The 14,673-nt window shown below is 45.3% G+C and overlaps 1 protein-coding gene across 4 annotated transcripts in view; it reads right to left on the bottom strand.

Moving 5' to 3' along the window:
• LZTS3 (leucine zipper tumor suppressor family member 3) overlaps positions 1-14,673 on the bottom strand; it is a 35,713-nt gene that overhangs the window by 10,069 nt on the left and 10,971 nt on the right. For 3 of the 4 annotated variants that reach the window (XR_014175987.1, XM_081960386.1, XM_081960388.1), the window contains exons 2-3: positions 3,830-4,270; positions 861-1,697 (exon numbers count right to left, since the gene is read on the bottom strand). Coding sequence is in view for 3 of the 4 variants with exons in the window: in XM_081960386.1 (XP_081816512.1) it covers positions 861-1,697; positions 3,830-4,246 (1,254 nt within the window). In the remaining variant the exon portion in view is untranslated. Of the gene's footprint in view, positions 1-860; positions 1,698-3,829; positions 4,361-14,673 lie in introns of those variants that run through there. The other variant, XM_081960387.1, reaches the window with a different exon arrangement.

Genomic DNA, 14,673 nt, shown 5'->3' with positions numbered 1-14,673 from the left:
TCAAAATTTCTGCTACCGATTCTCTGAACTACTCAAAATTTCTGCTACCGATTCTCTGAACTACTCAAAATTTCCACTACCGGTTCTCTGAACTACTCAAAATTTCCACTACCGGTTCTCTGAACTACTCAAAATTTCCGCTACTGGTTCTCTGAACTACTCAAAATTTCTGCTACCGATTCTCTGAACTACTCAAAATTTCCACTACCGGTTCTCTGAACTACTCAAAATGTCTGCTACCGGTTCTCTGAACTACTCAAAATTTCTGCTACCGGTTCTCTGAACTACTCAAAATGTCTGCTACCGGTTCTCTGAACTACTCAAAATTTCCACTACCGGTTCTCTGAACTACTCAAAATGTCTGCTACCGGTTCTCTGAACTACTCAAAATTTCCGCTACCGGTTCTCTGAACTACTCAAAATTTCTGCTACCGATTCTCTGAACTACTCAAAATTTCCGCTACTGGTTCTCTGAACTACTCAAAATTTCCTCTACCGGTTCTCTGAACTACTCAAAATTTCCGCTACTGGTTCTCTGAACTACTCAAAATTTTCTCTACCGGTTGTCTGAACTACTTGAAATTTCCGCTACTGGTTCTCTGAACTACTCAAAATTTCCGCTACCGGTTCTCTGAACTACTTGAAATTTCCGCTACCGGTTCTCTGAACTACTAAAAATTTCCGCTACTGGTTCTCTGAACTACTCGAAATTTCCTCTACCGGTTCTCTGAACTACTCAAAATTTCCGCTACCGGTTCTCTGAACTACTAAAAATTTCCACTACCAGTTCTCCAGAATCAGTCAGAACCTGCTGGATTTCACCCCTGCCTTGTATGGCGTTGACCCTGGCTGACTCTCACCTCCCACTTGGTCTCTTCGATCTTGGGAAGAAACTCGGCCTGCTCTTTTTTGAAAGCCACAAACTTCTTCTCCAGCTCTTCCCGCTGTTGAAGGAGTTGAGTGACGTCATCTTGGAGCTTCTTCTTTTCCTGCTGGAGCTTGAAGATCTGGAGCTGGAGAGCTTGTTGAGCTCGCTGGGCTTTCTTGGAGACCTGCTGGAGCTTGTTGGCGTAGTTCTGCCTCAGCTCATCCATCTCCCGTTCCCAAATCTTCTGCTTCTCCTCAAAGACCTGGTAGATGGCCGCCTCGCTCTTGTCCAGGTTCCTCCTCATCTGGAGAACTTCCTGTTCCTTCTCCCACAGGCGGTTCTCCAGGTCTTGGATGATGTCGTCCGTGGAAGGCGAGTGGAAAGGCATCATTTCGTTGAGATGGTTGAGTCGGCTGAAGGAAGAGGTGCTCTTCGTGGAAGACCGGCCGCTGTCTGAGGTAGATATCCCGTTGTATCCCACAACGTTCTTCTCGCCGTAGGTGGTCCCAATGCGGTTGATGTGACTGGTGGAGGCGCTCATGGGTCCCACGTGCTGGCTGTAGCCCGTGCCGTACGTGGGCAAGCTGGTTAAAGAGTTGCGGCCAGAATCGGAAAGACCGACTCTCTCTGGGTTGGTAGTCCTGTTAAGGCTGGCCTTCTCCAGGCCGCTTTTGACCGGGGCAGGACTATTGCTGTGTGTGTGGTTTAAAGTCTTTCGGTTCTCGGTGGCAACGCCGTTGCTCTGCAGTGGACACAGGTTTTGCATGGAATGGAAGTTTTTAGGAACAACTGGCTTAAAGGCTGAAGGTCTAACTAAGGGCTCAGTATTCTGAAAGGGAAAAGAAGATCATCAATAAAACAATTTCATGTATTTGTCTATTTATATCTATCTATCTAATCTATCATCTATATCTATCATGTCTGACTATCTAATCTGTCCGTCCGTCCGTCTGTCCGTCTATCATCTATCTATCCATCCATCCATCCATCCATCCATCCATCCATCCATCCATCCATCCATCTATTTCTAGTCCATCTATATATCTATATCTATCTATCCTATCTATCTATCTATCATATATTATTCTTTCTATCTGTCTATCTATCATCTATCTATCTATCTATCTATCTATCTATCTATCTATCTATCTGTCTGTCTGTCTGTCTGTCTGTCCGTCCGTCCATACATACATACATTCTATCCTATCCTATTTATTATCTATATCTATCATCTATCGATTTATCTCTATATATATATTTCTCTATCTCTGTATCTATTTATCATCTATACCTATCATCTATCATCTATCTATCTATCTATCTATCTATCATCTATCTATCTATCTATCTATCATCTATCTATCTCTATTTTACATATCTATTGATCTATCCTATCCTATCTATTTATCATCTATATTTATCATCTATCTCTCTAAACTATCTTTCTATGTATCATATCTATCTATTTAAACTATCATCTATCTATCTATCTATCTATCTATCTATCTATCTATCTATCTATCTATCTATCATCTATCTAATCTATTTACCATCTATATCTATCTTATCTCTCTCTCCCTACTTACCTACCTCTCTATTTAACATCTATATCTATATCTATCCTGTCCTGTCTGTCTGTCTGTCTGTCTACTTATCTATCCTATGCTATCTATTTATCATCTATATTTATCATCTATCTATCTCTATATATAATCTAATTATCTCCCTATGTGTCATCTATCATCTATCTATCTATCTATCTATCATCTATCTATCTATCTATCTATCTAATCTATTTACCATCTATATCTATCTTATCTATCTTATCTCTCTCTCTCTCTCTCTCTAAATATCTATCTTATCTATCTATCTATCTATCTATCATCTATCTATCTATCTATCTATCATCTATCTATCTATCTATCTATCTATCTATCTATCTATCTATCTATCATCTATCTATCATCTATCTATCTTATCTATCTTATCTCTCTCTCTCTAAATATCTATCTTATCTATCTATCTATCTATCTATCTATCTATCTATCTATCTATCATCAATCATCTAATTTATTAAATAAAACTGTTTGTTTATTACATTTCCGGGTAGACCTCAACTTAAAAAAGTTCATTTAGGGGCCATTCAAAGTTACAATGGCACTGAAAACAAAGTAACCTATGACCATTTTTCACATTTACGACCATTGTGGCATCCCTATGGTCATGTGATCAAAAATCCGCCGTTGGGCAACTGACTCGTATTTATGACGGCTGCAGTGTCATGGCATCATGTCATCCCCTTTGCGACCTTCTGACAAGCAAAGTCAATGGAGAAGCCGGATTCACTCAACAAATATGTCGCTCACTTAACAATGGTTTGTTGAACAACTGTGGCAAGAAAGGTTGTAACACAGCCAAAAAAGGACAAAATCTCCCTGAGCAATGGAAATGTGAGGCTCAATTGTGGTCGTAAAAGGAGGATGGCCTGAATCGGAAAGGCATGGAAGACAAGCACCATTCTTCCTAAAGCTGCTCATGAAACCGTTTGGAAACAAGATGATCAACAAATAAATTTAGTAAATAAATAAATAAAGCAACATCTTAGGTGGGAAACTGTGGCCCCTTTAGGACCTGTGGACTTCAACTCCCAGAATTCCTCAGCCTGCATGGAGAATGATGGCCCTTTTAGGACTTGCGGACTTCAACTCCCAGAATTCCTCAGCCTACATGGGGAATGATGGCTCTTTTAGGACTTGAATACCCAGAATTCCTCAGCCAGCATGGCTGCCTGAGGAATTCTGGGAGTTGAAGTCCACAAGTCCTAAAGGGGGCCACAGTTCCCCACCCGTTAGGTTCTCTGTTGACTGGCACAGAACCAACCCCCCTCTTGAGGGTTGGACTAGAAGACCTCCAAGGTCCCTTCCAACTCTTCATATTCTCGTCTGAAGATGGGACACCCACCTGGTCCAGTTTCCCAGAGACTGGCAATATCTTTGGTGGTTTATTGGTTTCTCTGTACTGTGGTAGTGACGGGGGCATGTTCTTTTCGTTGTTGGCTGCCACATTCCCACCAACGTCGCTCTTCCCCTTCTCGCTCTTGCGCAAGTCCCCGTTGATGTAGATGGAACTGGAGACCTTCTCCTCCACAGCGTGGCGCGTGGAGAGAGTGTAGCTACTCCGCGTCCCGTCCAGCGACTGGTGGGTGTTTTGAGGCCTGGTGACCCCCAGGCTCTTGAAGTCTTTTTCGTGAGAGACGCCAGTGCCCACGCTGCTGCTCTGAGAGCTGGATTCGGAGCTCCTGGGGTGGAAGGCGTGGAAGGTCTCCTGGGTGTGGTAGCTGGCATCACTCAGGACGGAGAGGGTCTCTAGTTTGGCCATGGCAAACGGTGGAAGTCGGTGGCTCTGGAAGAAAAAGAAGAAAACATCGCCCCCCCTCAAAAAAAGAGCATTGAGGAAAAATATTATATATTTTTTCCTATCCAGCAAAAAGGTAAAGGTAAAAGTTCCCCTCGCAGATATGTGCCAGTCGTTCCCGGCTCTAGGGGGCGGTGCTCATCTCCGTTTCAAAGCCGAAGAGCCAGCACTGTCCGAAGACGTCTCCGTGGTCTTGTGGCCGGCGTGACTAACGCCGAAGGCGCACGGAGCGCTGTTCCCTTCCCACCAAAGGTGGCCCCTATTTTTCTACTTGCGTTTCTTAAGTGCTTTCGAACTGCTAGGTTGGCAGAAGATGGGACAAGTCACGGGAGCTCACTCCGTTACATGGCTCTCGGGATTTGAACCGCCGAACTGCCCACCTTTCTGATCGACAAGCTCAGCGTCTTAGCCACTGAGCCACCGCGTCCCACTTCTATGTAGTAGTGAGCATGAAAGAAACACGGATCCTGTAGCCCAACCATCTGGGAGAGCTCTTAAAAGTTAGACAAGGAATAAGGATGAATCTAGTTTTAAAAGAGAATATTTGTAGCTCGCGGTTGAATGACGGGGTCCTTGCTGCTTTCTGAGCTTGGTGGTTTCCTCGCAGACATTTCACGACCCAACTAGGTAACATAATCAGTGCTAGAAAAGAGCTGGGTTTGTGGAGAGGAGGAGATGGGAGAACTGTGGGGTCTTTAGTGCTCTCTGAGCATGGTGCTCTCCTTGCAGAAGTTTCATTACCCAACTAGATGACATTATCAGTGCTAGAAGAGAGTAGGGTGTGATTCCTGTTATTTACAATTGCTTGCCATGCTAGTGTTGTGTGTGTGTTTGTGTGTGGTTTTCTCCTTGATAGTTCCTTGACTAGGGAGTTAGTGAATTAGGGAATGGCTTGATCAAGGAACTTTAATTCAGGAATCCTTGGTGCTCTCTATGCTTGGTTCTTGCACGTTTCATTATCCAACTAGGTCATGTCATCAGGGCTACAAGAGAATGGGGTTTGCAGGGAGGAGGAGGAGGAGGAGGAGGAGGAGGAGGAGGAGGAGGAAGAGGAGGAGGAGGAGGAGGAGGAGGAGGAGGAGGAGGAGGAGGAGGAGGAGATGGAGGTTTTCTGGCAGACATTTCATGATCCAAATAGGTCATGTCATCAGTGCAAGAAGGGAGTGGGGTTTGCAGAGAGGAGGAGGGAGGGAGGGAGGGAGGGAGGGAGGGAGGGAGGAGGAAGACTGTGGGCCCTTGGTGCTCTCTTAGCTAGGTAGGTTTCTTGCAGACGTTTCCTGACCAATCTAGGTAACATCATCAGTGCTAAAAGGGAATGGGGTTTGGGAAGAGGAGATGGAGAAGAGGAGGAGACAAAAAGAAGAGGAGGACTATGAGACCCTTTGTGTCCTCTGAGCTTGATGGTTTTTTTTTGCAGACGTTTCACGATCCAGTTAGGTAACATCATCAGTGCTAGAAGGGAGTGGGGTTTGCAGAGAGGAGAGGAGCAGGAGGCGGAGGGGAAGAAGGAGGAGGGGCAGGAGGAGGAAGACTGGGAGGTCCTTGGTGCTCTCTCAGCTCGGTGGGTTTCTTGCAGACGTTTCCTGACCAATCTAGGTAACATCATCAGTACTAGAAGGGAGTGGGGTTTGCAGAGAGGAGCAGGAGGATGAGGGAAAGAAGAAGGAGGGGGAAAAGGGAGGAGGAGGAGGAGGAGGAGGAGGAGGAGGAGGAGGAGGGGAAGACGTGGGAGGAGGAGGAGAACCGTGGGGTCCTTGATGCTCTCTGAGCTTGGTGGTTTTCTTGCAGACGTTTTATTATTTATTTATCAAACTAGGTAACAGCATCACACGCAAAACAGAAGAAAGAAGAGAACAATCAGCCTTGCACAAAACAAAGGCAGAAGGGGGAAAAAATAATGAATGTTGCATAGGTGGCTGAGCAAAGTTGCTCAGAGTTTGGCTTGCAATGTACAGGCACACACCCACAATCCATTACAAGCGAGGCAGCCCTTCAACAGCCCTTTACGGACACATTAAAAACGGACAGCAGTAACACCTGGCTATTCGGAGAGGTGTTACTTCTCCCACTTTCTAAAGAGTGAGAGAACTGCCTGGAAGGGAGACATTTCAGCAGCCAACGGAGATGCAAATATCCGGAAAAAAAACACCCCTTCATTCTGTTTGCTGCCTCTGGTTTAGCTGTGAAAAGCCCAGGAATTGGGTCACAGCAAAAATAAGAAATATCCTTCAAGCACATTAAAAATAATAATAATACTGAATCTGGGTGGCAAATATACAGGCAGCCACAAGAGGGCAGGAAAGAGCAAATGCTTTTCGGTATATAGCAGGGGTGTCCAAACTTGGGAACTTTAAGACTTGTGGACTTCAACTCCCAGAATTCCCCAGCCAGCCAAGTTTGGACACCCCTGCTATATAGGAAGTGCCCCCCGTCCCCCTCCCCTGGCTTCAACCTGCTAGAAAAAGGAAATATTTTTGGAAATGTTTTAAAAAGGCAGGCTAGAATCTTTCCCCTAAAGGAGAAATGGGGGGGGGGGGGAATCTTAAGGGAGGCAGAAACTAGCTCCAGTCTCCCTTCCCCCCAAAGCAGAAACTGAGGAGGCCAGCTTTTAGAAATGCAGATTTGGTACTCCATTCCGAAAGACTGGGTCAGACAGAAACTCCTGATAAGCAATTAGACAAGCCAAAAGGGTTTGAGAGGATTAGCTCAGAACGGCACCTAGGATATGCCTTTCCTCTTTTGCTTTTAGAGTAAGCGTGTCCAACTCAATTTCATTGAGGGCCGCATCAGGGTTATGTTTGACCTGGGGGGGAGGGGGCGTAGCTAGCATGACATCACTCATTTGGGGAGGACCCCTGTGGGTGGCCTGAGCGCTCTGCAGCGAAAACGGGTTCCCAAGCTCCATTTTCGGCTGTGACAGCTTCTTGCAACCCTCTGCCAGTGAAAATGGAGTCGACTCCGTTTTCACTGCCAGAGGCTTGCAGGAAGCCGTCACAGCCAAAAACAGAGCTTGGGAGCTCGTTTTTGCTGGCAGAGGGACAGGGGGCCAGTCCGCTGTTTTCAGGGCGGCCCCATGGACCAGATCAAAGCACGCTGCGGTTGTGAGTTTGACACCCCTGCTATAGAGCCAGCCGTGACAACATGAATCTGACAACAGCCAACAGACTATTAAAGGACAGGTTCTTGCACAGGAACAGGAAGCTCAAATACAAAGCCCCAAAAAACCACCTACTCTCAACTCCCATTTTGTCAGCTGTCAGAGGTGATATTCAGCCGGTTCGGACAAGTTTGGGCGAACCGGTAGGAGAAATTTTGAGTAGTTTGGAGAACCAGCAAATACCACCTCTGGCTGGCCCCGCCCTCTTGCCCTTCTCGGTCCTATATTCCCTTGTTTTTTAGCTCAGCTGATTCGTGCGGCAGAGCAGATAGCTGCGCCTTAGCTGAGCTAAAAAACAGCTCAGCTCACCAGCGCTGACACCGAGGGCGGTCTTTGAGTGCTACGCATGTGCGTTGCTAAGCAAGACGGTTGTTTCGTGAGTTTGGACCCATTTTACAAATCTTTCTTTGCCTCGGTTGTTAAGTGATTAGCTGCGGGTGTTAAGCTAATCACACGGTTGTTAAGTGAAACTGGCTTCCCCGCTGACGGTGCTTGTCAGAAAGCCGCCAAAAAGGAGGTCACTGGGACACTGCAACCGTCATAAATAGGAACCGGCTGCCAAGTGTCTGAATTTCAATCACGTGGCCAAAGGGCCGCGGCAACGGTTGTGTGTGTGAAAAAATGGTCAGAAGTCACTTTTTTCAGCGACGTTGTATCTTCGAACGGACACTAAATGAACTGTTGTAAGTCGAGGACTGCCTGTACTGTAGAATAGTGCTTCTCCACCTTGCCAACTGGAAGATGGGTGGGCTTCCAAATCCTAGAACCCGCCAGCCAACATGTGTGGACCAGGGGTGAAATGTTCGGTTCGTCCCAACCGATAGTAAAAATGCTACCTATTCACTCGAACCGGTAGCAAAAAAAAAAAAAAAAAGGTACCAGTTCGGGCGAACCAGTTTTTCCGACGATCAGCTGAAATGCGCACAGCAGATTTCCTCCCCTCACTGTTCGCTTACCTTTGCAAACGCGCTCTGTACATGCACGGAAGGTCCTACGCAGAACCGGTAGCAAAGTTAAATGCATTTCACCCCTGGTGTGGACTTTTTAACTCTCACAATTCTCCAGCAAGTATGCTCGAAGTTTGGAAAAAAAAACAACAACCCTGCGCTTGGAGAGGATTCGCTAGGCTCGCAGAGGACTAGCCTCTTGCTTTTCTTTTTAATTTGCTGAACTGTATTCAAATCTTCACAAACTCGGCTGGACCAACCGCATCCTCTAAATCGGAGATCTGATTTCCTCCTCCGTGTTCAACCCGTGGCCATGGCAGATCGCCGGGCCGTTCTAGCAAAGCAATCCGGAAGGCTGATTTTTTTTTTTTTGTCCTAATTCCAATGCAATTAAGTAAGCAAACCTTTAATAAAGTTTTTATTACTGCTTTTATCCTGAATGCTTTTTGTTTTCTTTGGCTGAAGCTGGGGAGGATTTACTCCACAAAATTCCAGTAGACCAACAGTCAATATTTAACCAGTATGTCCCCACCCACTCCAAAGGCATCAGGTTTCCAAACATCCATTAAGAGGTTTTCTTTTTTTTAAAAAAAAGACAAAAAGTGCTTTTATTTTATTGATGCTAATCTCAGCGGTTGTTTCCACAGGGAGGGGCAGTGGTGGAGGCTGAATGGGAGCTATTTGCTTTGCAAATTCTAGGTTCACCCCCCCACCCCCACCCCAAAATCTTCAAAGGAAACTCAAAACTCACCTTTTATTTTTGGGCCAGATTATAGGACAGGTCGTCCTCGATTTACGACCACAACTGAGCCTGAAATTTCTCCCATTAAGCGAGATGTTAGTTAAGGGAGTTTTGCCCGATTGTAAGCCCTTTTTTTGCCACGGTTGTTAAGCAAAACACTGCCGTTGTTAAGTTAGTAACCCGGTTGTTAAGTGAATCCGGATTGACTTTGCTTGTCAGAAGGTCGCTAAAGGGGAATGGCATTATAGGAGAGGAGTCCTCGACTTACGGCAGTTCATTTAGTGACCGTTCAAAGTTACAATGGCACTGAAAAAAAGTGACTTAGGACCATTTCCCACACTTACGACCATTGTAGCATCCCCATATTTATGCGACCGTCATAAATATGAGTCAGTGGCCAAGCTTCCGAATTTAATCACGTGATCGTAACGGTTACTAAACAAATAGTTGCAGTTGATAAGCTGGTCACCCGGTCATTAAGTGAATCAGACTTCCCCATTGATTATGCTTGTCAGAAGGTCGTAAAAGGGGATCGTGTGGCCTCTGGGACACCGCAACCGTCGTAAGTATGAGTCGGTTGCCAACCATCTGGATTCTGACCACGTGAATGCTATAACGGCCGTAAGTGTGAAAAATAGTCATAAGTCACTTTTTTCACTCGAATCACTAACTTTCTTTACTCATAGGGAATTTAAGAAGAAAAAAAAAGAATTTTTCTACGCACTGTTTCAACATTTCCAGGAAAAAAAAAATATTTCACCACATTACTGGCAGAAAATTCTGCAGGAATTTTAGCCTGTATTTGCTTTCTTAATCAGCATAGAGTCAGAGGGGACCTTAAAGGTCTTCTAGTCCAGCCCCTCATTTACCTTATTTATCCCCCCCCCAACCCAAGAGGCCTGATTTGCGTAACTTTGAAGAAGTGGAACGAGTCCCAAGAATTGCAAATTTATTTATTTTTAAAGTGAGTTTGGGAAGCTCCTAAAATTCTCCCTTTGCACAGTAAGAAAAAGGAGGATAGCAAACACAGATATACTTGTTTGTGTCTTTTCCGAGCCAATAATGAGATAATTGTAGGGTTTTCTAGTCTGGAAAACAATATTGCTTGCATCGCCCATGGGTGGAAGCCACCGGAAGACAAAGGACAATTAAGACTGACACTGATTGAAACCAACAACTATGCAATGATAACAATGACCGAAAAGCAGAACATTCAGCCATGTCCTCAGCTTCCCTTTGTCCTTACATCCGTGTTAAATTCGATCATGTAAGTCCTGGGAAGGAATAACTCCAGGCGGCAAACAAAGCTAATACTGCTTTCTCCTTCTGTTTTCCCCACAACAACGATCCTGTGAGGTGGGTTGGGGCTGAGAGATTCACCCAGCCGCCTTTCATGCCTAAGGCGGAACTAGAACTCACGATCTCCTGGTGATTGGCCCAAAGTCACCCAGCCAGCTTTCATGGCTCAGGTGGAACTAGAACTCACATTCCCCTGGTGATTGGCCCAAAATCGCCAAGCCAGCTTTCATGCCTAGGGTGGAACTAGAACTCACAGTCTCCTGGTGATTGGCCCAAAATCATCCAGCCAGCTTTCATGCCTAGGGTGGAACTAGAACTCACATTCCCCTGGTGATTGGCCCAAAATCACCCAGCCAGCTTTCATGCCTAGGGTGGAACTAGAACTCACGATCTCCTGGTGATTGGCCCAAAATCACCCAGCCAGCTTTCATGGCTCAGGTGGAACTAGAACTCACATCCCCCTGGTGATTGGCCCAAAATCACCCAGCCAGCTTTCATGCCTAGGGTGGAACTAGAACTCACGATCTCCTGGTGATTGGCCCAAAATCGCCAAGCCAGCTTTCATGCCTAGGGTGGAACTAGAACTCACGATCTCCTGGTGATTGGCCCTAAATCGCCAAGCCAGCTTTCATGCCTAGGGTGGAACTAGAACTCACGATCTCCTGGTGATTGGCCCAAAATCACCCAGCCAGCTTTCATGGCTCAGGTGGAACTAGAACTCACATTCCCCTGGTGATTGGCCCAAAATCACCCAGCCAGCTTTCATGCCTAGGGTGGAACTAGAACTCACGATCTCCTGGTGATTGGCCCAAAATCACCCAGCCAGCTTTCATGGCTCAGGTGGAACTAGAACTCACATTCCCCTGGTGATTGGCCCAAAATCACCCAGCCAGCTTTCATGCCTAGGGTGGAACTAGAACTCACATTCCCCTGGTGATTGGCCCAAAATCACCCAGCCAGCTTTCATGCCTAGGGTGGAACTAGAACTCACAGTCTCCTGGTTTCTCGCCTAATGCTTTAACCACTGGTCCAAATTCTCTCTCCTATTAAGGTCCTATTGATTAAGATAACTTGGGCAAATGACTTTTGACTGGGATCCACCCAGAGTTTGTTACAAGGTGAGGCAGCCATTATAAATGTTTTAAATAAAATGAACTAAAATGAATAAAATCCACAGCTGACCTTAGAATGCTGAGACATGGCAAGGCGTCCCTTTGGCCAATCAGAACTCCCTTTGGCTGACCAATGTGTCGCTCGGGGCCCAACTGTCGAACTACATTGTTCCTGGTCATAAGTGCGAGGACCAGTTGTAAGTCCTTTTTTCCCCCCAGGGCCGCTGAAACGTCGAATGCTCTCCAAATCCATGCTTGTAAGTCAATGACTCCCTGTTCGGCAGCAGCCTCCTTCTCACAACAGCTCCTATTGTGTAAAAGTGTACAATCTTTGTGCGTGAGAATGCAAGGCAGGGAGCAGCTTATGGAATACGAGAACGAGGTAAGGGAACAGATTGATGCAGCTGCTTAAACAGCCAGAGAAAATTCAGGCCATTATTATTACTGTGGTTCCCCGAAAATAAGAAAGGGTCTTATTTTCTTTTGACCCCCGAAATAAGCGCTTCGCTTTATTTTTGGGGAGGTCTTGTTATTTTTGAGGTGCAGGAGGCGGCGAGCGTGGTCACCTCGGGGCTGCTGCTGTGTTGCAATATTTTCAGGGAGGGCTTATTTTAGCACATGCACTCAAAAGCCCAATTGGGCTTATTATCCGGGGAGGATATTATTTTGGGGGAAACAGGGTATTATTATTATTATTATTATTGCATCAACAGAATTGTATCACAGCGGCCAGTTGTTTCGCCGGATTTGGCATTGATTTCTAGTCGGGCCCCACCCAGGGGCCTAGGGCGTCGTAACGTATTTTCGTAATATACGTGCAGATCCAAGCAGTGCAGCTTTTTGCATTTGACTGATGGTGATTTTGCCAAGTTTTAACTGTTTTAAATGTAATTCCAGTGCTTTTGGAATAGCACCCAGTGTGCCGATTACCACTGGAATTACCACTGCTGGTTTGTGCCATAATCGTTGGATTTCAATTTTTAAGTCCTGGTATTTCGCGATTTTTTCATGTTCCTTCTTGTCGACCCTGCTATCACCTGGTATTGCGATGTCTATGATTGTAACCTTATTTTTCTCAGCCAGTGTGATGTCTGGTGGGTTATGCGCCAGTATTTTGTCTGTTTGTATACGAAAATCCCACAGGATGATGACCATCTGATTTTCGGTGACTTTTTCAGGCTTATGTTCCCACCAGTTTGTTGTTGTTTTAATATTATAATTTTTGCACAAATTCCAGTGGATCCACTGAATTGTGCTGCAATTTATAATCAGTCTGCGTGATTTTTTTACAGCAGCTGAGTATGTGGTCAACAGTTTCATCAACTTCTTTGCAGAGTCTGCATTTGGCATCATCAGAGGATTTTTCGATTTTGGCCTTAATGGCATTTGTTCGGATAGCTTTTTCTTGTGCAGCCAGGATTAGTGACTCTGTTTCTTTCTTTAAAGTAGTAATAGTAGTAGTAGTAGTAGTAGTAGTAGTAGTAGTAGTAGTAGTAGTTGTTGTTATTATTATTATTATTATTATTATTATTATTATTATTATTATTATTATTATTATTATACGATTGTATCACAGCGGCCAGTTGATTCGCCGGATTTGGCATTGATTACTAGTCGGGCCCCACCCAGGGGCCTAGGACGTCGTAACGTATTTTCGTAATATACGTGCAGATCCTATTATTATTATTATTATTATTATCTTTGCAAGAAGTGTGAAAAAAATACGAGAAAGATTAAGATTGCCCTGGAAAGATATGAGAAAATTGGAAAGCGGGAGGCTGGGTCGAGCGAGAATTCCCACGAATTTGCCTTACAACTTAGAAATAAGGAATAGAAGAGGAAACACTTCAAATTTGCAGATGCCACTAACCTGGCAGGAATAGCCAACTGCCCCAGATGACAAGCTCAGGATCCCAAAGGATTTTGACCGGTGGCGAAATCTTTTTTTTTTTACTACGGGTTCTGTGGGTGTGGCTTGGTAGTGGTCAGTCATGTGACTGGGTGGGCGTGGCTATGTAATCATGTAACTGGGGGATGAAAAGACAGATACTCACTTTAATAATGTCCCGTTGGAGCAGGGTTGGACTAGATGACCTCCAGGTGCCTTCCAGACCTGGATTATCATCTGAAACTGCGCCTAGTGCCAGATTAGTAGTCCTTACTTCCTCTCCTTTTTCCCTCCCTCCCTTTCTTTCTCTCTCTTTCTTTTTCTTTCTTTCTCTCGCCTTCTCAGCACCCCCCACCTTGTTTTTGGCCTAGCTGGGAGCAAAAAAACGAACCCCCACCCCGCCGCGTTTCCAGAAAACCTGTAGTAAAAAAAATGCTTTAAAAAAGTAGTTGCGAAGATCAGCTGTGTGACGTGCTAATATGATCCTTGGTTACATAAACAGAGGCATAGCATTAAAGTCACGTGAAGTATTAGCACCGCTTTATAAAGCCTTAGTAAGGCCACACCTGGAATACAGCATCCAGTTTTTGCACCACGTTACAAAAAAGATATTGAGACTTCGGAAAAAGTGCAGAGAAGAGCAACTAAGATGATTTAAAGGCCTGGAGGCTAAAAAATACGAAGAACAGTTGAAGGATTTGGGTTTGGCTACTCTAGAGAAAAGAAGGACTAGGGGGGGACAGGATAGCAGAGTTCCAATATTTGAGGGGCTGCCACAAAGAAGAGATAGAAAATTATTCTCAAAGCACCTGAAGGCAGGACAAGAAACACTGGATGGAAACTAATCAAGGAGAGAAGCAACCTGGAATTAAGGAGAAACTTCCTAACAGGGAGGACAATTAACCAGTGGAACTGCTTGCCACCAGAAGTAGTGGATGCTCCATCACTGGAAAGAAAAGACTGGACAGTCCTCTGTCTGCAATGGGTTGGACTAGAGGACCTCCAAGGTCCCTTCCAGCTCCATTCTGATTCTGAATCTGAGTGGGGAGGGAATGGGGATTTTGCAGTATCCTTCCCCTGGAGTGGGGAGGGAATGGGGATTTTGCAGTATCCTTCCCCTGGAGTGGGGAAGGAATGGAGATTTTGCAGTATCCTTCCCCTGGAGTGGGGAGGGAATGGAGATTTTGCAGTATCCTTCCCCTGGAGTGGGGAGGGAATGGGGATTTTGCAGTATCCTTCCCCTGGA

This window comes from Natrix helvetica (genome assembly GCF_964273705.1).
Source record: "Natrix helvetica genome assembly, chromosome: 7".
Lineage (NCBI taxonomy): Eukaryota > Metazoa > Chordata > Lepidosauria > Squamata > Natricidae > Natrix > Natrix helvetica.
This window is presented reverse-complemented; position numbering and strand designations above follow the sequence as displayed.